Source organism: Myripristis murdjan, chromosome 16 (assembly GCF_902150065.1).
Source record: "Myripristis murdjan chromosome 16, fMyrMur1.1, whole genome shotgun sequence".
NCBI classification, from domain to species: Eukaryota; Metazoa; Chordata; class Actinopteri; order Holocentriformes; family Holocentridae; genus Myripristis; species Myripristis murdjan.
The window spans coordinates 14688265-14713438 of NC_043995.1; the positions used below are offsets into that span (position 1 = coordinate 14688265).

General features: G+C 39.9%; 1 protein-coding gene across 2 annotated transcripts in view; it reads right to left on the reverse strand.

Annotated features, from left to right (window-relative positions):
- bckdhb (branched chain keto acid dehydrogenase E1 subunit beta) overlaps positions 1-22018 on the reverse strand; it is a 60707-nt gene extending 38689 nt beyond the window's left edge. For both annotated transcript variants that reach the window (XM_030072868.1, XM_030072867.1), the window contains exons 1-8: positions 21543-22018; positions 20292-20369; positions 18869-18937; positions 16516-16649; positions 13364-13519; positions 7277-7385; positions 4098-4195; positions 1339-1449 (exon numbers count right to left, since the gene is read on the reverse strand). In XM_030072868.1, the coding sequence (XP_029928728.1) occupies positions 1339-1449; positions 4098-4195; positions 7277-7385; positions 13364-13519; positions 16516-16649; positions 18869-18937; positions 20292-20369; positions 21543-21738 (951 nt within the window). In that variant the 5' untranslated portion in view covers positions 21739-22018. The remainder of the gene's footprint in view (positions 1-1338; positions 1450-4097; positions 4196-7276; positions 7386-13363; positions 13520-16515; positions 16650-18868; positions 18938-20291; positions 20370-21542) is intronic.
- Between the last annotated feature and the right edge of the window lie 3156 nt (positions 22019-25174).

The following is a 25174-nucleotide window of genomic DNA, read 5'->3' on the forward strand; positions in this document are numbered from 1 at the left end:
CAGTCTATGCCATCAGTTCCAATTGACTCCCTATTAAATTACTACCCTCCTACCGCAATTTCATCCTGTGCCCTAACTGTTGGTTATAAGATTTGTTTGGCAGCACAGTGCTCACTGGCTGTGTGTCATGTATTCCACCAGAGGAACATGAAAATTGGACAATAAATATGCAAAATAAAAATTAATCTGGCAATTCAGCTGAAGGATGTCTGCAAAAACTAGCCCTGCTGACACAACAAGACAGCATGTGATATATTCAAATTGGCCCTTTAAAAAGTAGCATCAGGACTGTGGAACAGATGCAAATGCATGGTTCATCTCCCACTGTTGCGCTCCTCGAGGCCTGCCTCAACGCAGACCCTAGCTTTCATTTCCAAAGACCGTTTAAAAACATCAGAATTTCTCCATCTGCCTGCCGGCCTGGTATCCTGGTGGTTTAGTCTACTGACGCTCAGTGCACTTGTGGTGCGGATCACCCCTGGTGACCAGGAAAGAATCCTGCATCTGCTGTCTGTTTCTGTGCCATCGTTCCCCCGGTCTGTCTTGCCTTCAGCTCACACCCCCATCTCAAAATAAAGAAGGATGGAATTCCCACTGAAAAGCACACTTCTTTCTCAACACCCTCCCAAATAAAACATTTTTTTGGTTAGCTCCATAGTCTGTGTAAGGCTGGGGCAACATAAACAGATAGTCAAATCTTACCAGCTGTGGAAGGAATCCTGTTTATCACGCACCACGAGGAACCACACTGTCAAAAAGAACATTATTTCTGCACCACAACCGAGCACATCTTAAATAAAATGTGAATAAAAGCACGATTCCACGGCTGAGAAAAAAAATCTCAGACCTTATTTAACATCATGGCTTTTCCATGAGTAATTTCTGATGGAATATTGTTGAAAGCATCGGTATTTAGAGTAAGTGAAGATTTAAAAAAGGGTTATTGTTATCATTTGCGAATGAAGAATATGGCTGTAGACTGTGAGCAAAGATGTCAAATATATTTCTGAGTCATACTTAAACATTATATTGAGCATTTATGTTTTGGATTCATTTTTGCTGCATTCTCCAGTACCTATCAACATATCTGTATCTAGAGAGAGAAAAGGAATACACACACAAGTAATAATCCCTTTACAATTTGACAATATTTGTTATCAGACCTTGGCAAATGCCCACAAATAAAAAGGCAGATGTTGTTAAATACTCTAAGCAGAGAGCTTTTTGGTTAACATGTGCTGTTCATTGCTCCACATCTTCTATGGACTTAATTTTTTCTCACGGTGCCGCGACTCTGATTGCACCGTAGATTTGTGTTTGTATGCATTTCTCTCTCACCTTGCAGACAGTTTCGGTGTCCCAGGGCAGGATTGTCTGCAGATCGATGACCTCGCAGGACACTCCCAGCTTCTCCTGAGCCATGTCAGCGACCTCCCTCATCACATGGATCTGAGTGGAAAACATTACAGGTAGAATGCTTTAAAGTACAATGAGCTAATGCATTTTACAGTTAGTCTGGGATCTGATGTCTGTCACATATGTAAACCTTTTGTTTGTTTGCATGTTGTGGAATATTTGTGCTTCGGTTTTCTAACACTGAAGTATATATCTGCACACGAGGGGCTGTACACACTTCTGGAGGCAGCTGACTTGCTATATTTCTGATTAAAAAATGGGTAAACAAGCGCAAAAATATAACAAACAAAAAAAAAAAAGACTTTCATCAGCATAGCCAGGTATATAGTACCTGCTTTATAAGGAGGAAATTATAAACCAGTGATTTTGCATGTTTAATATAATACCAACAAAATGTATAAACTTCACGTTTCTGCTTTTCCCAAAGCAAGCAGTCTGGAACTGAAATATCATTTTTCCTACACTTTATCCAGCCACTAGATTATATTCATTCCACTACGATGTGAGAATTAATTTTCGGAGACCTCAAACAGCAGCTCTGTTGTGTTTTGACGACTTGAAATCGGGCGGAGTGAAACGCTCCCTATGCTGGAAAACAGTTCCCAGTAAATGTTTGTTTACAGAGCAAATTATCAGTTCTGTGGATTATGCATGATGTCGACTTTATTAGCTGCAGAAACAAAACATTATCAGCTGGGTTTTTAAAACAAAAATTCTAATTTTAAAATTGATTATATATAATTCAAAACTAGAAATTGATTATATATTGTGAAATCTTTGGCACCATGGCATAATTTGTCAAACAGTTTGTCACAGGTAAATTGTATGAATTGGCCAAACATTCAAAATCACTGGTTAGGTATGGTTAGGTATGGTCTTATGAGTTGCATCCAAGACGAATGAAAATCACCACTACCTTGTCACTTAGCAACAACTTCACTTAGCTACTATTCAAGAAATATTTCATTATGAAAGGTAAATATTATTATGATTATCAATGTACTGAACATTCATAAATAATCTTCATAAAATCAGGAAAACACTCAAATCAGAACTTTATAGTGATTTTAGAGCAGCTAAGGGGGCATTGTTGAGCAAGACGTGATGTTGATGAAAGCAGGTCCTCCCTGGCCCACTGCATGATTAATAAAAGTCAGTTATGCAAAGCCAGAAACAACTTCAACATTACAAACATAGCTTAGTATCAATGTGTCTATAGCTCTCCAGGAGTCATCCTTGATCTAGAATGTGCGCATGTTAGTGCCTTCAAATCATCTTTTGAGTAGTGATTAAAGCACTTGGGTTCGTTGGGTCCATGTTCACTGGCAGACCCTATTGGCTGCTCCCAGATAACAACTGCTGTGATAAATCTGGAATCTCACAGCTGGAAGAGTCGTCAGCAATACAAAAAGAGCCTGTAAGATAGTAGATCTTATCCTAACAAATATGTTCAATAATTGTAAACAGGACTGGGCAATATGGCCAAAAATGTTACCATAATAAAAGGCATTACTTCAGTCATTATCAATAATTATTTGAATATGCATATGCCATATTTAAAGACAACTTTTTGCTTTTGTGTGAAATCTGAACAACCCAGAAGGCTTACAATTAACATTATGCTAAACTCTTTCAGGCACCAAGACAACACAGTGTGCAGTTCCTGTGTGTGGTGTGTGTGTGTCTCCTCACTCATGACCAGGCATGCAGCTTCACCTTGCACTATTCTTGCCACATTATGTGTATTTTAAATTGATATTTTATTGAACATTTTTTGTATTGACATTGGGGAAAAATTATTATTGTTTTATTGCCCAGCCCTAGTTTTAAGTATTAATTATGCAGCAACGCTGTCATTATATTGCTGCAGAGTGAGTGGATCTTTTGGAGGCAGTGCACAGTAATAAAGTGATTACGAAAGCTATGGGGAAAACCTTGCTCTGTTTGGCTCATAAGAAAGGTTTACTGTGAGGACTAAGCACTGCTCCTCCCGCTCCACTCCGAGATGTTTTCTTTACTCTCCTCTGCGCAGGACTGATGGATGAGAGGAGTAATGGGGTGGGAAAGAAGACTGGCATTTCAAAAAGGACAGCTATGGTTTCCACTACTTTACTGGATCCTCTTTCTTCTATCTCTCTGCCCTTCTCTCTTCAACAATAATAAAGGCTTTGAAGGAGCTGTTCTCCTCCAGTGCCCTCCGACCCCCCTCTGCTACAGGTACATTAGGGCCCCTCTGCCAGGCCAGGATAAGCCTGTTAAAGTGGCTCCGCACATTCTAAATCAAGGATGACTCCTGGAGAGCTATAGACACATTGATACTAAGCTGCAGAAAATAAAACCTCAAGAATGAAAAGAAAAAAAGAGTGCAGACAATGGAAAGTGCGCAGTAGACATGTACTGTTAATACGTGCAGAGCCAAGAATGGCCTTGATGTTGTGGAGATGTCTGGGAAGATACAGTCACAGACCACTGGCTGGGAAACCCCACTGAGACTCGGGGAGCTTGTGATGGAGTTAGAGTTAATCCCCCGCTCGCCTCTGTGGCTTTAAATGTCACTGAGCGAAGATGAGACGTGGTTCTTTTCCCTTCAGCTTTCTGGCACTGTGCCACAGAGAGACGACAACGTTCAACTGTTCAGGTCAGCCTCTGATAATCTGCCAACAATGCTCCCTGTCACCTACCTGTGTCCCCCAGGCGAGCAAAGTGACGTCGCTTCCTTCCTGTAGGACCTCAGCCTGTGAGAGTGGGAGGGTGTAGGACTCCACAGGGACCTGCTCCACTGAGAAAACACACAATGACCATAACAGATTAATATTCCATCAGTGTTGTTACTCACTTGCATGCAAATACATGACGTACATGCCCAAGCACAAAATGACCGAGGGTCGGCTCTGAACACGTTCATTAATCATTTCACTATGTAGCCTGTGGTCTCTCTGTAAAATAATAAGGTCCCAAACTGGCCATACCTCTTTATTATAGAGTGCATGACAAACTGGTGAAATGACAGACACACTTAGAAACACAAATTCCCAGTCAGGAACACACAAGCTGGCCTGTTCCAGATGCCTTCTCATGGTTTTTCCAGAACCTCATCTCTCACCAGAGGCCGAGTGTGCTTTTATCAGCAGAATCTAATGCATGATCTAATGATATCCGTTGCCAGCTAGAGGCCCATAACCCTGATCAATCCTGACAACAAAACATTGGTGGGATGGGACTGAGTTCAGAAAGGGGCCCGTATAAACGGGACATTAGTCCAAATAGGGGGGCCGTGCAGCCAGTCTTTCTTTGAACCAAAGTCCAAGACAAAGTGCATGTTAGTACATGGTTTGAATAATAGTTAATAATCTCCTGGAACACTTCAGCATGACCATGGAATTCATTATGATGTGAACACTTATCATAAACTCAAACTGCCATCACTTTCAAACATGTTGGCTATTAGCAACATTACTACCGCACCAACACAAGAAAGTAAAATGAAATGGAGTATTTTAGCCATATCTTTGGATCTCTTTCACGCTTATGGATTTGATTCCAAAAAAGCAAATGGCAGGATCTTAAGAAAGTGTAAGTGGATTTGTCAGAAAAAGGTGCTGGTGAAAGCATTTCGGCATAACATCACATGAACTTCAAATTGCAATTAAGGGCAGAAATTATACTCCAGGGACAAGAGGGGGTTGAGACCTTTCTGGAAATTCATGAATGACTCCAACTGTTGCAAGCTGTCTAGAAGCTTTAAAAGAGGAGACGACTCGTGTTCCTGAAACACACAGAGGAGTTTGGGCAACTCCTATACCACTCATATGCTGGTTTAGACTTCCAGACAGGCAGAAACTGGGCCATTTCAGTGGGATAATAGCATTTTGCAGAATGTTAAAATTCAATTATGAAAACTAGGTTATGGTTTAATAAGTGGAATCTCAGCTCCCACATAACAGTATGGCCTAGATGAGGCGAATGTGTGGTTTTTATCCTCTCCTGCAACAGAAGAGAGACCACTGCAATTAAAAACATGACTTCATAATCTAAACAGAGATCGCTCAGATCCATATGGACACAGCACGAGAACTGGCACTCTTTGCCCTTTCAGGAAATCAAAATAACTCTTTGAAAGCTACCAGTCCACTTCTGTATTCTCTGTTCGAAACAGATGAGTGACTTCTCACACACCTGCCACAGCAGAAAGAAAAATACCTTGCAATCGGGGGAAAAACTTCAAATCTGAATCAAAGACAAGAATAGCCATTGACATTGACGGTACTAGTGTGTAATGCCTTTATTTCAGCTTGACACAACCAACTGGACAGTCCATTTACTCTCTGGCAAACATGCAGCAAAAATGACCTTTTTTGGGAGGGTTTTCTTGGGGAGATAAGTCCATTACTTATTTACCATCTCATCACTCTCTAGTGGGCTATTATAACTGGCCTACCAAGATCCATATCGATTCAGCAGCGATGCAAACAAAAACTCTCCTAAGTACCCAGACACCTGCTCCCTGGCTGGCCTGTTTTACTTACCATGAAAAAAAACAAACACATCAATCTAGGACCTCATGTCTATATTATATTATCAATCCCAATGTCTTGCTCTGACACAAAGCTACCCATCTTCCAGCAGCTACTCTCATCATATTATCATACTGGGAGCAATCGATTATCAGGTGAATTTGAGCCCAACTTTGTCTTGGCCACTGAAACCTTTTTTTTTTTTCCTTCAACAAATTATTAGGCCTCAATCTCTGAGGCATTTAAGGCATCAAATATAACAAAAACATCAGCCTGTATAATCTGTTTATGTATTGTATGCCTGTGTTTTCGTTTACTTACCTGATTAGAGCTGAAATTATGCGTTGGTACAAATTTGAACACTACCACATTCATCATCATCACTAGGCCCTACAGGTCCTAAGTAAAAACATTTTGTCATGACTAAAAATCTCAGGAAACAGTGAGATGTGCTGGATGAAATCACTCCTTTTCAACGGATGAGTGGTTTTAATATCAGATTGCACTGTAACATTAGAAATGTTCTGGGCAAAGATCACTAATCTAGTGCCATAACCAAAACAGTCTCAGCCGTCCATTTTAATATTTTACAATCTCATCTGGTTATCACTGAGGGAAAACGAACAAAACCTGTGATAATCACAGGCTTCGCTTTGCACCAGGAGGTGCCAATCCATTTGCACTCTGCCTTGTTACTATAATGGGCTCCAACAACGTAGCCAATGCATGAACAGAGGTCATAACCAGTATCAAGTCGTAAAATGTCTGATAGAGTCTGTATTGCGGTAATCTAAATTAAACAAAAACCTTTTTTGTTGTTGTGTTTTTGATGTCCATGATTAACATCTAACCACTCCAGCACTGATTTGGCAAAAGACACTATAGAATGAGAAAACTCTTTGATGGTCACCATTTAGCATGACAGCCCAGCTAAAGGCATGCCATTGGTCCCAAGTTTAACCAAGCTACTCTGAACACCAACGCTACCTCACAGCAGAGCTGAGCAGGCCCAGCCAGGAAGGGGAGGGGAGAGGGGAGAGGATTCAGCCCAGCACTGTCAACAGTTCACAGCCCATTTGGACCGGCTGCCTCACACTTGTGATCCTGGTGAACTCACTCACACTGTTTGCAGCCAGGCGCACTGTTTGTTTGTTTTTGCTTCAGATTTCAAAAATGGAAGACATTTGCTTTCAATAAGAGAAGCAGGCAAACAGATAAAAAAGCAAAGAGGGGAATGATGTCTGAGGACTTGGGGTATGTGGGAACTGAAATAAACAAATCAAGCAAAAAAACACAGAGTTACATATGTCAGCTTCAGCTTTATTTCTACCCACAATCAAGCTTACCTGCTGCTCTATAAAGGATCTTGGGCTCAAAGAATATGCAGGGGTTCTTGTCAGCGATGCAAGAGAGGAGAAGGCCCTTTGCCTGCACTGGACCTCGAGGTATCACAACCTGAGGAACACACAGCACATGTATGAGCCTAAATAGTACCAATCATGTGAACTGAAGTTTCACTCCTATTTCAGTGCCACTGCAAAATATTAAATTCAATAGTGAACTTTGTAATAGAAGAACTATATACTCTCACCAGATGTGTTCATTCAGCAAAATGAAATTCCCTTTCAGCATTGCCACTAGAGGGCGTATATACGTGCAAATGGCATTTACAGAAATAGTAGACTGCAGCAAAATTTGACAAACATCTGAAAAAATAAAAGTGTGAAAAGTTTAGGTGCCAGTGGATTGGCACCTAAACTGGTGCCAATCCACTGGTGTCAGGAAGAAAATATTTAACTATTTCACTGACCTACAGAGACAGACCTACAATTGAAATATGAAAATCCATGTGCCAAATGCCGCAACAAATTGTCCATGTCAAGTGATTCATGGTTTAATGATTTTTCTTGTTTGCCATGGTGTTCTAAGACTCAACTGTTTTGATATTAAACTGCAGATTGGGACTCAAATCGAAAATGTTGGAAACAATAACAGGTGACTAACCAAAAGCTTCATCAAATCAATAAAGCTGTTCAGTGGAAATGGCAGGCAAACACAGCTAAATGTGTTTGCCTGCCAAGGAAAGATAACATTTATTATTTTGACCTTTGCTGAGAGATGACAGGTTCACTGCTACAGGTGATGGATACTCACAGTGTATGAAGCATAGTTGTAAAACATTAAGTCATTTCCAGTCTGTGGCATGAGAAACTTGTAACTTTCATAACGATGAGTGTATGTACACTGTATGAACAAAGGTACTGGGCCACCTACACACTACAGAGTTTTTATGACATCCCATTCTGAATCCATAGCAATTAATATGGAGTTAGTCCCCCTTTGCAACTTTCACTCTTCTGGGAAGGCTTTCTACAAGATTTTTAAGTGTGTCTGGGAGAATTTTTGCCCATTCATCCAGAAGAATACTTGTGAGGTCAAACACTGATGTTGGACAAGAGGGCCTGGCTTGCAGTCTCCAATCTAGTTCATCCCACAGGTGTTGGATGGGGTTGAGGTCAGGCCTCTGTGCAGGCCAGTCGAGTTCTTCCACACCAAACTCACCCAACATGCCTTTATGGAGCTTGCTTTGTGCACTGGGGCTCAGTCATGCTGGAACAGAGAAGGGCCTTCCTCAAACTGTTCCCACAAAGCTGGAAGCAGAAAATTGTCCAATATGTCTTGGTATGCTGAAGCATTAAGATTTACCTTCACTGGAATTGAGGGGCCAAGGCCGAGCCCAGAAAAACAAGCCCATAGCATTATCCCTCCTCTACCAAACTACAGTCGGCACAATGCAGTCAGGCAGGGAACATTCTCCTGGCTTTCACCAAATCCAGACTTGTCCATCAGACCGCCAGATAGAGAAGTGTGATTGGTCTCTCCACAGAACATGTTTCCACCGCTCCAGAGTCCAGTGGCGGTGTGCTTTAAACCGCTCCATCTGACGCTTGGCATTGTGCTTGATGATGTAAGGCTTGCGTGCAGCTGCTTGGCCATGGAAACCCATGCGCTGAGGCCCAAAGCTCCCAGCGCACAGTTTTTGTGCTGATGTTAATGCCAGAGGAGGTTTGGAGCTCTGCAGTTATTGAGTCAGCAGAGCGTTGGTGACTTTTACGCACCGTGTGCCTCAGAACTTGGCGACCCCGCTCTGTAACTTTACGTGGCCACTTCTTGGCAGAGTTGCTGTGGTTCCTAAATGCTTCCACTTTGCAATAACACCACTTACAGTTGATCGTGGAATATCTAAGAAGGAGGAAATTTCACTGACTTTTTGCAACGGTTGCATCCTATTACATTACTATTACAGTACCACAATGTCACAAATGTTTGTAAAGACAGCATGGCTGGGTGCTTGATTTTACACCCCTGTGGCAATGGGACTGAATGAAACACTTGAATTCAATGATTCAGAGTTGTGGCCCGATACTTTTGTCCATGTAGATAAGATGTAGTGAATGTATGGGAGGACAGGAATGAGGAATGCTACATTTGACATTTTTAAAACACACAGGTTTGTTTACTCTGTGCATATACATTAAATATCAATTTAATGACACATGCTCTAAGCTCAGAGCATATTGAACCCCTGTCTATCTCACTATGACAATTGATTTAAGCATCTGAGAGCTTCATCTTCCCCCTCGCGTTTCATTGAACACAGAAGGAGAGGGCTGCATGCAGCGCACATTAAAGAGATTTGCCGTCTAAATGTTGCACTGTTCCATAGCCATTAAAATGGAGTTCAATAGTTCAAACATTTAAAGAAAAATCCAAAATCCAGAAATCAAACCCTTTCTTTTAAAGTGGACATCTATTTAAATTGGGTTTAAGTAAATGCAGTAGAGCAGAGCCAAAATGTTGGCAGCCAACAAAGAAAGAAATTTTGGCAGTAATGCCAGAGGTGTTTTTTTCCCCTCTTCATATAGAAAACCACATATCTGGAGTAGTTTTACTTTTCTATGATGGAAAGTTACAGAGTCGCAAATGTAAAGATCTAAACTCAAAGCAGGTTTGAGCTTCCATTCCCATATAACCAGCTCCCTCATCTCCATTTTGCTAATCTTTTAAGTCCTGTTCAACTGAGCTTCACTATCTCATGTGGCACCGACTTAGGAACACCACAGCCACTGGCACATGCCTCGCTTCGCCTATACGCTGAAACTCAATCTCATTCCTCATATTAGATCCAGACACCATCTTACGTAAACAACTTACATCCTGAAATATTCATTAAATCATATTTTTTTTCCTGCCTATTAAACAAGGGGAAAAATCCTGCTGATGGGGTGAGATGATTTCACTACCAATGCAGTTTGACTTGTTCCAGGAGTTTCAGTGAAGTCAACCTTTAAGTTACCTTGATGGCAACTTAACAAGTTGTTACAAAGTTATGGTTAAAAGACAAGATGACAGAACCATGAACAATCTCCACAGTCAAAAAAGACCAAACACATTTCAACAAGTTTGTTATTTCAAACATTTCCAACAAAAAGACTGTCATCAAGTTTCATGGCAATCCACCAAATGCATTTGAAGATATGCCACTGACACACACGCTGACAACTTGGCCCGCGCTTCTCAGTCACATCAGCGGCACTGAAAGGCCATAAAATTGGGTCTTTAAACAATTTTGTTACAATGCCAATATATTCTATGAACGTTAAGTTTTCATGAATCATGTCCCAAGTCTAGGGACTGCAAGAACAGACAATATTTTAAACACGGTTCCAACTCTCCTTTTGAATATCAAATAGGCAGGATGATTTGGGGCAGAACAAAACACTAATAGACATCAGAGATTTTTTACTCATGATCTTGTCAAGTCAACATATCATGGTGATATCCTTTATTTTTTCTCTGTCCCATATCACATATATATATGGAATGTAGTTAGGGAAGTGTTGATCCTTGGATGGAGAGAAGCCATTTTATTTTAAAACACATGATAAATGTTGCACTAATTTACATCCATCAAAGTAATATAGTTTAGTAGTTCAAATATATATATATATATATATATATATATATATATATATATATATATATATATATATATGGATTTGATTTTTGATTTGATATATATATATATATATATATATATATATATATATATATATATATATATATATATATAAAGCACAATACCCTATAATACTACAACCAGTCTGAGCTGATCTTATCTAACTGTGATTAATGTCAAACTTGATGACAGTGTGAGGAGTTTGGCCAGATGAGTGAGAAGAGAAACAGGGTAGAGTGTTTGCTGGCATGTGCACATGCTGGACTGAGGGAGTAACGTCTTCTCACCAAATGACATATCTTGTTGAAAATTGTTCTTGAACACTGAAGCACCTCCAACTGAACACCAGCTTCTCATATCTACCACTGGAGGGCAAACAATCAGTTTGACTAGTCTAAATACAGCACTAGCGTTAATGTTCAAATTCTCATTATATGAATGGCAATGGTGATTTAAGAACTGCATAGAGCTTCAAACTTAAAGTGCTTTACGATGTACTTACTCTTTCAGGTTGGATTTAATTTTACTCAAATTCACAAGCCTTCAAGGACTGATTTTTAGAAACTGACAGGTAGCCAATTAAGAGACACAGGAAGAAGACTGTCCGTATGTTGAAATAAAGCATTTCTCTGTATTAATATTAAGAAATTCATTCACAAAAAATCTTAAAACAAGTAGTACATCTTGAACTGGAAACAAGTTAAACAATGTTAACGTATTGGCTGGATTTTTTAAAAATTTGTTTTATTGCCAATGGTTGTGTTGTGCATGGCGCCTGACTATAAAGCTCTAAACTCAATAGGAATAAATGCTGCAGCTCCATGTCAGCCTTTTTCAACACAACTGAATGTGTTCTTCACTGTTTAAAAAGGACAAAGATCATAAAATTGTTCCAGACAGCTTGAGTTATGCTGACTTATCAAAATGATGTATGTTGGTCTTGTTTCCCCCCCAACAGTCTATTCGCAGTGACATAAAAATATGAAAGTTTGGATCTTTCCTCATTGTAAACATGTCTAGCTCATGCAAGCTGAACTTCAAGATAACCTTGACAGCTGGAGAAAATCACTGTCTGGACGGCATTAGTGTTAGCTAGAGGAGATCTGGTAATGCAATTGTTGTTTTTCAGCTCTACTGGTTCTACAACTGTCTGGATCAATGTATCTGATTCATAAAATATAAATGCTTTGCCCAGCAGCTGTATTGGCGACTGACTGCAGGTAGATCGTACACCACTGTTTCCCATTAATTACCTAGACTATGGTGATCCGCCATAGTCTAATTTGTCCTGTCACAGCTTCATAATGAACCAAAAATATTTGTGTACTTCTCATACTAACATAAAAAATATCTAATGTTGTGTTTTGTGCTGTTGCTTAAGCAAAGCATCTGTCACTCCAAGTCATTCATTCCCAGTCTGGTCACCCTGCTCTGAGGCAGTCTGAGGGTGCATCATCGCCAAGATGCACCCTTGGCTTTTTTGGCTACTACTGTATGAACCAGAGAAAATAAAATTGTGGCTTAATGTGCAAATGAGCAGTTTGAAGAGAAAAAAAACAGTGGTTTAACTTGAGATTAGTGGTGAATATTACTTTTTAGTTTCAAATGCACTTTATGCTGCACAAACTATTTTGAGCAGTTTTACTGGTCATTTTGAACCCTTTGTGAAGTCAACAGAACCATTTCCTGTTAGTTTTAATTGTTTGAAGAAAGCTGACATGTATCTTCGCTGGCTAATTTGCAATGTGGTATATGGACATGTGCACTTCACCAGTACATTCATTCATAGTTTACTCATGTTTTCACTTTTGAGCAAACCAGTCCTCTACATCACTTGTTAAAACAGATATTTTTTGCAGTATGGTTCCCCCACCTAACCAAGTGTGTCACCACAGGAACTAGAGTCACATGTCCACTCATTTTTCTATCGTTTCTGACATTTGGCGTCATTAAATGATAATTCCAACTTCTTTCAACCTGGGCCTTATTTTCACAGCTTGTGTCATGATGACAACTTGTTCTCAAAATTTCATTAATTACTTCACTATAGAGCTGCATGCGTCTCAGTGAACTTATTGAAGCAATTCTGATCAGATTCAATCGGCATTACAGCACAACCGTAGGAGTTAAGGCCCACACTGAAAATATCCAGAAGGTCAGATCTTAAAATTTCTCCAGAATAGACCCATGTTCCATTTTTCATTTTAGCTACTCCTTGCCTGACATTTACATAAGGCACTGATATGAGCTTGATGTGAATAAGCCTGGCTCTGCACTGCTGAGGCAAAATGGTAGAGAACCATGGAGGCCAGATACATAAAGGACGATGGGTAGTGAGGTGAAATGAGGATAGAATAAAAGAGGAGAGGAAAGAAAGCTGGGTTAGAGTCTGCGTGTGAACTGTCTGGCTAACCTTTATGCCCGGGCAGTGGGCAAAGAAGGCCTCGGGACTTTGTGAGTGGTAAAGTGATCCGTGGCCAACGCAGCCCCATGGAGCCCGAATGGTGAGGTTTCCACAGTCAAACAAGTTGCCAGAACGGTAGCGGTACTTGGCTGCTTCATTGACGATCTGAAAAATGACAACGATAGGTATAAGTGATATGACAAACTAATAGTAATAAAGTAATTAGTTATCAGCAATTGGTAATAAAGGGAGGGTTACAGATTACTAACATGAGTTGATAAAGTTACTTACAGTTATCACATAATTCAAAAGCGGTGAGTTATTACATAATTGTCACAATTTTGTAGTGATGACTGAGTTCAGGATTAAAGGTCTTAGGCCTGATGTGGCCATAAAATGTACAATAATTGCAATATTCTCCATCAACAGCTACTTCTGAAACTTTTTGCTGGTGGAAAAAAACTATTTTTTAATTTGGGCTGTGGTAGCATTTTCTGACTATTTTTACGCACGCACACACACACACACACACACACACACACACATATATTTATATACATATACATATATGCGTATATGTATGTGTGTATGTATATGTATATATATGTGTGTGTGTGTGTGTGTGTGTGTGTATACACACACATTAACAAAGAACATGAACATTTCTTTTGTGTAAAAGGTTTTGTATGTGTCTACTTTAAAGTTAAAAACACTGAAGCTCCATCTTACAATTTCTCATGGACACTAAACTTTATGTCTCTGGAATTCATCTTAAAGCCATTAAAATCCCATTTTCTTCTGAACAAGCAAAAAACAATCCAAGTATCTGGTTTCCTTTGATCCACTTTTGGATTTTCTGAAACTGGGCTTCCTCCAAAAAGGTGTCCCAAAATTTCCCCCTCAAATGAACGTGGGCTGTTATTTCTAGTTTTATGTCCCTCGAAGGCCACTTTGGACTGCTGCGTTTCAAGTAAGAGCACAGGAGGAGAGGAAGCCCACATTAGGCGTGACACTGGAGCAGACCTATTTGTTGCTGTGCAGCGGTACAGGAGCCTCTTGAGAAACCCACCCCATTATCACATGTGCTGTTTTCTGTTGCCTTGATAAAGCAAGGAAACTCATTCATCTTGAGGAAGGTGAGGACACAACGAGTGACACAAGTGCTAACACACGTGACAACGGTGGGTGAAAACGGTGCACGGTGTAAACAACAGTTCTGCCCACTCTCCTGGTCAACCTGCTAATGCCACATCAATCTCCGCAGGTATACTTGGAAAAAAAAATTCCCCTTTCTTGAGCTTTTCCAAAGCAAAACTTGTGGAAAGTCACGCAGTAATTATTTGAAGAGTGTTTTACAAACCTCTGCATGTTACCAAGGACAGGCAATGCAAACAAGACAGAGGTCAGAAAATTGTTAATACTCGTGGCTGCCTGGCTCACAAATAGCCGAAGTGCATTTCCATTTCCCCACTCTTTCCCTGCATGGTGTTTTTGGAGATTATTATTAAATTTCCTATCAGTTGTCGGAAAGCCTATTCACTTATGAGCAAACTTGCATGAGGAAAGATTACATTTTCAGCAATTACAGGAGTGACAAGGATGCAAATCAATCAGATGTCACAGATAATATCCACTAGGGTTACACCAGTGTACCTGTTTGCCAATAGTGGCTTTTATTAGTGCTTGGCAGGCTCTGTGTGGTTGTTTGCTCATTCTTGGGTTTGTAACACTACTCTCCAGGCTGCACAGGGCTTTTGGAGTCCAGCATAATAGAAACGCTGTTTGTGTGTCTCACTCATTTTTTTCCAAGCACATCAGTCATCCATCAGTCTTATATAAGCCAATGCCACTGCAACATTAGCTAACAATTATACTGCCATCTAATAATCAAGGGTACATTTTAAAAGCTGTCTTCCCTTCGGTTTGTGTCAGTATAGATACAATACAATGCAAACCATGATAGGTGCAATGAATTACTGTCACTGTGGCACATCGAAACACTGTGGCAGTATTAAACCTTGACTGTTTGAAAAGCACACTGACAAGGACTGCTAGTGTGATACACTGCCGCATCTGAAATTAATCCAAACAAAAAGACAAGAGTTAGCTAACAAGCTGATCAATTATGTTCACTACTTGAGGAAAACTGAACCTGCATCCGAACTGTACTTTTTCTCTTGATCCACGTAACTTGCCAATCATTTTAAATAAATTAATTATTCCTTTAAAAATGCCCAATGTCTTCCAGACTTTCCTTGAACACTGAACAGTTGAGGTGGGATACTCCATCTTAAAAGAGCTGCTGACCAGAAAATAGATACTTTCATTAATCTGGATGTCAATTGTATTTGTCTCGCAAAGCGTCTACAACCAAGCTGTCAAAAAATTACGCGAGAAACACTAAATACTTTGAGTTTTTTGGCATCCACATTACATACAAAATCTGTCCAATAGAACAATGTCAGGCAGTCATTCAGTGTCAAACCTATACCACTCAAACCCTAAGATTTCAGACAATACAGTAAGAAGTAAAAATTATTGTGTGTAATGCTACGTTTGAGACATCACAGGAGCTGGGAAGTGTCCAGTTTAAAACTCCAAGTTCCCACTGGGGCAAGGTCAAGAGCTCCACTTGGGAAAACAAAACAAAAAAATCCTGTTAATAATTTAATTATGCTCATCTTTGCTACTGAAAGTAACAATCAAAGCATAGTGAGCGAACTAAACAATATAAAGAAGGAGACAAGACACAGAAGGTGCACAATAGGGTGCTCACTACAGCCCAAAGCATTACCCTGTATTTTTCAGTGGGATAAAAAGAGCTGGTCATGTTTACAGTTTTCACCTCACAGAAAGTTTTTGTTGTCGCCAGGAACTTGCTTTGACGTCATATGGTATTTCTCAGCAAGCTGAAGGCTCAGTAATCATACCCGAACCTCCCAGTGGGAGCTCCCACTGGGAATGGTGTTCCAGAGCACTTTTCCCTAATGGGACACAGGACTTCTCCCAGCTCCTAGGACGTCTCAGAAGCAGCATTAAAACATGGTAGTTAAAAATACTTCCACAGGGCATTTGTGATTTGTAAGTGTAATTTAGCAAAGTAGTGAAAAAGCTGAAAGTTGTTGAGTGATGGGAACCGGCACAGGAGAGGTGCAACCTACCTGGTCAAAAGCAGGGTAGATGTAGTCAGCAAACTGGATCTCAGCAATGGCTGTGGCACCAGCAACAGCCACACCGATACCGAATCCCACAATCCCCTGCTCACATAGAGGTGTGTTGAAGACTCTGTCTTTTCCTACAAAGAAAGTTGAGGGGAGGAAAGAAGAGGGAAAAGGTAAGAAGAAGAGGGAAGAGGAGGCAACAAGTTGTCATGAAGTCAGGTGTTACATCAACTGGCTGTCAGTAGCACGACTGAATGATCCCCTGAATTAAATGCGTTATTTCCAAGGACCACTGCATTTATTTGTATGTATTTGTGGTGTTTAGAAAAGTGCTATGCAAATAAAGTTTATTATTATTATTATTAGTAGTAGTAGTAGTAGTAGTAGTAGTAGTAGTAGTAGTAGTAGTAGTAGTAATAGTAGTAGTAGTAGTGGTAGTAGTATAATAAAGGCACCTGGAAAATGATTTGCTACATTAGAAGCACTGCCCACATTACAACCTTGAGTCATGAGAGTACACTTTCTCTTAAAATGCCATGCGGTCCTAAAATAAGTGAAGTGACAAGCTGATGATGACAACTTCTCCTCAGCTGTAGCTAACCAAGCCTGTGATACACACTCAACTCCCTTGGAGTAAAAACAGAAGAAAAAAAAGCTATTTTTCCAGTCTCCACCCTATAATCTGACCAAGAGCCGCAGGAGTGGGACTCTAAATTTGGGTTAGGAACGTTATTTTTGCTCTCATCCTTTGTGTATTTGCCAAGTAAATCCTTTTTTTGTTTGATGGGAAATGTGCTTCTGAACACTGTAACCCTGGCCTTGTGTACCCTGCTCTGTGCCCATAAAGCTCAATTAACAACCACAGTACCACAAGCCCTCGGAGGAATGAACAATTAAGTGATCAAAACTCAGCGCCTGGCCTCTCAGGCCAACCGTAAACATGCATTTCATGTGAATGTGACAATAACTGTGCGTGCTTCTGTGAGCATCGTCAAGGCTCTGGGTAATAACAAAAAGCTTCTAATAAAAAGCTAGAGAAAATACTAAGTGAAGTCACGATAACAGAATTTGCATTTGAGAAACCCTAACTATAAAAAGTAGTTCCAAGGTTTTTACCACCATCTAGGCTGCTAATCGAAACAGCCAAGCTGGATCTCACAAATGCAAAACTTACTTCCTGTGTTTGGTGACCTTTAGAAGTCGATGCTGTCTGACATGGACGGTTATTTCAGTGTAATGGGTTGAACACTGATGAAGGAAAGAGGCAGCTAGGGAGCAGAGTCTGTATGAGCGCCGATTAGAGGCCACTACCCAGCAGTAGATCTGCATCACTGAGGTGAACGCTTCAGCCTCGTACAAAGCCATTCATGTGCTGCCCACCTGCATTAAGCCCCAGGTTGTATAATGGTTGGAGGTGGGAGAGGTGTGTACCACCGCTTTCAGTAGTGAGAGGGATAAAAATCAAGCTTTGTGCTTGCCATCGTCTGTCTACATGGATGAAATGGAAAATAATGATCCCTCTCTGAAGGTCAACACTCCTGACGTCAATGAAAACAAAAGGCAAAGCCGACCACAGGTGATTTGTAATTCCTATCGACAAAAAATTAAAAAAAAAAAAAAAAAAAAAAAAAATATATATATATATATATATATATATATATATATATACACACACACACACACACACACACACACACACATATAAAATGAATACAGCAAAAAAACCACCACATATTGCACCACTGTGTGCCAGATCTGATGAATTTGGAGAGGATAAGCAGACTGTCAAAAGAGGCAAAAACAAAATTTTAAAAAGACATACATGCATACACACGCATAAATAAATAAAAATACTGAATACAAGTTAAACAAAGGCAAAAGCGTATTAGTATGCGTATTAGTAATCTAGCTAAAGGTGTCTGACAATGGACAAATAAGTGCAAACAGATCCTTTTGGACCTCTAGGTGAACAGTGACCACTAATGCGAGCTTGAGGCTGTTCAAAGTCCTCTGCTGCTGCCTGGTGGTACAACTGGGAGAAGCAGACTATGCAGTTTCAATGGGGAGGAAACTCACCTTGTTATGAAGTGGTGAAGCATGACATATGCCACTCATTTCTCGAACAAATAGAACTTGGGCACGTTTCAGGGGTTCAGGACAACTTGACCCCATCATAACCCAAATTATAAGTGTATTTCACTGTATTGTTGATGTTTTAGTGTACTTTTGACATCAAAACATTAGATTCAAGTCAGGCATTTATAAGTGTTATATGTTATTAGTAATAACCCATAGAATGATTCTGCAGGGGTGATCTGATGCAGTGAGATTCAAGAGAGATCAAGCCTCTTACCGTATTTGTCCCTCAGACCCACTGTGCACCGGAATACTCCCCCAAAGGCCACGTCCTCCCCGAAGATGACTGCAGATCAGACAGACAACAGACAATCAGTGATATGAAAACATTTTCTTGTGAGACTGAATCACAGCTTCTTTCCTGTTTTTCAACATAAATAAACAAACAAAGATTATATTAGGCAATATCCAGTAGTATTCAACCGCTGCAGCAGCAGTTGTCTATTAGCCTGACAACCACAAGATGTCAGCACAATTCATTGTTATTTACTTGCAGTGCAAATGCAATCAATGGAACACACAGTAACCATGTGTAACAAATAAGGGGGGACATGTTTGGTTAATCTGCAGTTCAAATTTTTTTAAATAAAAAGATATATATCATAAAAAATACATATTCTGACTATTATGAAATCAAAAACCACCAGTTGTATTTTGGAAACCTCGCAGGAATGAGTGATACTCCTACAGAGACACAGGCTTCTCACACGCACGCACGCACGCACGCACGCACGCACGCACGCACGCACGCACGCACGCACGCACGCACGCACGCACGCACGCACGCACGCACGCACGCACGCACGCACGCACGCACGCACGCACGCACACACACACACACACGCCTGTTTTACTCCAGTTTAATGAATATGACTAGGTAAATGATGCTTTTATAAAGCATTGTGAATACAAGTTTAGTTGTTGTCCATTTGTGCTACATTAGAACTGTCAGGAAATTTGTGAGTGAGAACTTGTCCAGTTCCTGGCAGCTTCAAGTTCACTGTTTTGAGCAACGTCGTCAGGCTCCATTTCAATGAGAAAGTCATGACTTATGCCTCAACATCTCTCACCTTCACTGACAAAGAAAACAGTGGGAGTGCTGTTAGGAAATACTTCAAATTTATTTGTTATAATAATGTGTTTTTTTTGTTTGTTTTTTTTTTAGAATGGATAGCATGGGTCTCGATCTTGTTTATTTAGAGAATGCTGTTTCGGCTAGTGGACAAAATCAGAATGGCTGGTAACTTTAAAAACCAAGAGCAATACAAAAAAGTTCATTTCAAAGGCTGGCATCAGGGTGAATGTGCACGCAGTGATCCAATTCTGAAAAGCACCATGTTGATTTAGAGACGGAAATCAAAATATTCAAATTTGTTTTGAAAAAACAAATGCTTGACCTGACCACCCGTATTTTGCCATACAGTTTGTCATCAAGGTTTAACTAACAAACACCATTGAGGTTTTACATGGGTGAAATGTGGCCTGAAAATGCAAATGAATGATGCAGTATCTCGAGGCCATTCAGGCCAAAAGGGCTGTGAAAATAAATCTGAATCAACTGTAAAATAAATGCAGCGATTAATGTTTCAGAAGTTATCATGCCACGGAGGTGAAGACATTTCCATTTTGTAGCCTCCTACCTGCTGTGGGATCGCTGGCGAGGGTGTTGTCCAAGGCACTGGTGACAGATTGGAACAAGTTCATCTTCTGGGTTGGACCTACAAGAGTTTTGCATGACAAAATGATTGTTTTAACATTTGGACAAATGTAATATTCTCAACAGTGATGCCTCAGAAAAGAGACATGGTAACCATTCACTCTTTTTAATCAATAAGATAAAACAGTCATTGCCACTGACAAACATCATGGATCAGTTGACAAAATAAAATGTATCAATCAGGGTGGGAAACTGACACCAGCCACCATCCAAATGCTGGCAAAATATGAAAGTGGCTGGTAGATTTCACACACATTATTATTTACTATTGTGTGGCTGGTGAATTTGAACATTTATCCATCAGTGGCTCACAGATATTCACATTTTAAATAAGTGTTTGCTTGTCTGTGAACATCCCAGTGGAGCCTGACAGGCAATCCAACATATCACCATATCCCAGTCTAGCTGACAGAATGTGATTAAATACCTTTACTGCTTCGCCAAGGTCTCGTCCAGGGAGCCGGATGAGTAAGGTAACATTAATATGCTTTTTTTTTTTTTTTAAATCTTTATTAAAAATACACTCAAAAATTCAAACTTTTCAGACTTGTGTTCAACATAACATTGTACAAAGGAACAGGAGTATGAATTTCAAAGAAATAACAATCAAATAAATAAAAATTCTAATAAAAAATACCACTGGGAAAGACAGACTCCCTTAACAGAAAATAATTGGAGAAGAAAAATACAGCACCATCCGTTCACAGCACAGACTGACAGTTTGTTCATTTGTTTTTAGTGTTTATATGTTTGATAGTCTTTATATATTCTTTAAGTTCACTTCAGCAATGAAACTGAAGGTAGGCTTAGTAATTCTGCTTGTATAATATATAGATTTAACTATACAGAATCAACACGGTTACCATGAAATTGATTTGATTTATCGTGTTCAAATTAAGTGATGACACTATAACATTATGACCAGTTTTAGCCAACATGTATTCATTTATTTGAATCCAAACAGTAACTGAAGATTCACAATGGTAAAATAAATGCGTTAAGGACTCATCATAAGACTGAGCATCGCAGAAGTTACATTTGTTTTCAGTATAAGGAAATTATTCATTTATGTGTATATGAAGTTTTGCGTTGACACCATTGAAGAAACAGTACATTAGAAGCGTTAGCCCTCACTCACTGACGTTAGCTCCGCCGGCTAGTCGGGCCAACTCACCATATTTCGTCGGGACGGGGTCAGGCTGGAAGGTGAAGTGCGCCGCATGCCTTCGCTGTGTTTTTGCGTGCGAGTTGCAGCTCGCCGGCGCCTTACACAGAGCTGCCCCGAAAATACTCGGAGAGCCGCCGCCAACACAGGCGGCGGAAATTTTCGAGTTTGCTCCTCGGGTAAGAAGCCGTGCAGCCGCCGCCATGTCTGTTGTTGTGATTGACCAGGAAGGACAAGCTGACAGCGTCCAAAGATCGTCTATTGTGAAAATGTGTCACACACTTTTTTAAAACAGTTGCCCTCCTTTCAGGTTGCCAAAAGAGGGCGTGATATCTCCCACGTGATATCTACCCTTATACAAGTTTATTTTTCTCAAAATGACCAAAGTTTAAACCGTTTCCACTATTTCTACTTCAGCGGGAATTGATTCATAGGTTTTGCTATTTATCCCGTGTGCTGATGTTGTTGGTCAACGAAAGTAGCAACAGAGTGAAAAATCTTGCTTCTTCCTCTTCTCATGAGCGTCCATGTGCAGGAAAAGGCTCTGATTGGTTGTAGCGTGGGGTGGGGCGAATAGAAAAAAAATAAAAAGGCAGGTGAGTTTTTTTTCCCCTAGGAAGGTGAAGGTATGAACTCGTTGACATTCATTCTCTTCAGCCAACCTAACCCACTTATGCCAAACTGTAACCTTAACCAAACCCTAACCGTAACCAATAAGCCAAAATGATCTCTCTCTCTCTCTCTCTCTCTCTCTCTCTCTCTCTCTCTCTATAAATATATATATATATATATATATATATATATATATATGTATCTTGCTCTATACATATATATATATATATATATATATATATATATATATATATATATATATATATATAGCAAGAGAGCGAGAGAGAGAGAGAGAGAGAGAGAGAGAGAGAGAGAGAGATAGACAGGTCTCCCACAACTTAGGAGCTGTTACGGGTCCATGATTACTCTCAGCAGTTTATATAAACTAGAATGTACCATTTGTCTTTAAATGTGAGTGAGTGTATTTGATAAAGGAGATTCCTGCAGAATTTCCACAGGATGGGAGTCAGTTTCACTACTGACATGACGGAGATGGGACAGGGAAAAAAGTCAATGAGAGCAGGCAGGACAAGAATAATTAAAACAGTAGGTCGGTTTTGATATGTAAATACGGAATTCTGATATGAATAAACAAACAAAAAACAAAATAAAACATTTTGTTTTGTTTTGTTTTGTTTTCACTGAGAAAACACTCCACCATGGCAGGGCCTACTGGGATGAAGGGCAGTATTTTCATCAGGCCCATGGCACACTGCTCCACAGTCATAGAAGTGGCATTTATCTGAGTTGAACATAGACACATACACTGCACACAGGACCACAGCATCAAATACATTTGACTTTTTCTTCAAGCATTCAAAGCTGTGAGCATACACTTTCATGAGGAGCTCCACCATGTATATTCCAGAAACACTTTTGTCCTCATTCACCAAGAGGGTGTGCAGATTTTCAACAAGAAAATCCTATGTATGCAGGCCACTAACCACAGCATCTACAGCGATGGTAAACATGAACAGGCCACTGAACAGGGAGGGCTCATTTATCCTGACAACCAGACTGCTGACGTTCATTTTCTTTCTGTCCTTGTCACTCTTTGCTGATCCTCTCCCATCATTATCTACCACATGCCTGTGAAATGTGGACCAAAACATTACGGACAACAGTAGAAAAAAATAAACAATTTTAACTTGTGCACTGTGAAACTGAACAGTTTATTGGCACAATAATGCCAGAAGTAGTCTACATCATTTTTCAAAAACTGCACATCTCCTGTAAGCCTACCGCGGTTTGGTTTATTTGACAACAGAACATACCGCAGCTGTTAAACATTGTCAGGTTTATGAAATTTTTTACATCATTCTTGACACCATAAAAATCATTTAACATGATAGTAATCTCAATAAATACACTTTAATATCCATTAATAACTAAGTTAATATCCAAAGGAAGAGTGTGTTTAATCTCTAACGTCTGGCCAACAAAGAAAAAGGCAATAACGTCCCAGAAAGTAGAGCCGAAAAAATGACTGTGACAGTGAACATTGAAAATATACACATTATTATTTGTCACTGGATTGTTTTTGCTTCTGCTTTTCTGATTTGATTCATCATAACTTGAAAAACAAAAACAAGTAATAACACTAACAAACCACCTCTTGGATGGAAATACAGCTAATACAGTTTTTACTTTCAAAGTGTGCACCAGAGATCAAGTTTTCTCATTCTGGCTTGCTTGACAGCTTGACATGAATGAATGAATGAAAGAATATTCATTCATATTCTATGTCTGAATAATTATGACGATAACACTGGGGGTCCATATTATTATGGTCACCTGATAATGCTATAGCAGCTCTGAACTTCTGATCATCCACTGTTGCTCCACTGAGTCCTATGCCTGTATGTGTTGATGTGCTGATTACGTTTCCACAGGCCACCAACAGAGGGCGCCCTGGCTCTGTGAAATTCACATGATGACATCAAGTTGGTTTGAAACAGTAAAATATTGGTCATCGGTCTGTATTTAAGCATTGTAATATTATTCACTGAGCTGTGTGACCTTTTGGATTTTGTATATGAGACACAGATCTCTAGCTCCTTAAACTCAGTTCATACCTGTAAAGGTATGAATGCCATTTGTAGCACTTTGGCTCCTCTTTCTGAATAGTGTAGCCCACAGGCCCACTGATGCTTTTATCAAGAATATCCAAAACAAACAACCATCTCTGCCAAAGGAAAGACACTGTTAAAAAAAAAAAAAAAAAAAAAAAAAAAAAAAAAAAACTTGTCTTGTTTTATCCTATCGCCTTGTTGTCTCCAGCTGCAGAGGTGAAAAGCCCAAAGTTGTTGGCTACACATCCACTGTGTCGATTCCCTGAAAATAAAACAAATGAATCACTCAAGAAATGAACCAATCAGTCAGGCGATCCATCTGCAGTTAGTTTCGAAGGACAGAGCTGTGAAGACGCCATCTGCTGATCATTCGAGGCAACTGCAACAAAATTAGGATGAATTGAGCCTTATCAACGTTGAGCCCCGAAAAGTTCCTTCTTGTAGGGAAAATATTAATGACTGATTAATATGAAAGCCAAGGCACATGTGTCAGTATTTTTTTGTTTACCATTTATGTTTGCTTCATTAACTGAAGTTGAATTCAAGTGAGATTTGATTTTTCTTGTGTCGCGGGTGTTCATGATCTGTGTAGCCTACACTGTCAGAGGCACCCCGAAATCATGACTCAGAAACAAGGATTTTTCAGGACACTGACAGTTAGGACATTAGATACTTCCCACAGATTATTACTAAGGATTTAAGTCAGTCAGTCCATCCATCTACACAGTTAGTTTCTTAGTTCCTGGTGGAGAAGTTCAGCTCCTCCAGGAGGTCCCACATATCCATGTAGCTCCCTCTGACCTTCTGCTGGATGGAGAGAGCCAGTTCATTTTGGATGAAGTGGGAGAAGATGACCTGATGCCCTGTGATCAGGGAGAATGAGAGCTGATCCAGAATGGCATTGGCCTTGATTATATGAGCTAAATTTGATGAATCTACACTGTTCTTACGATTTTG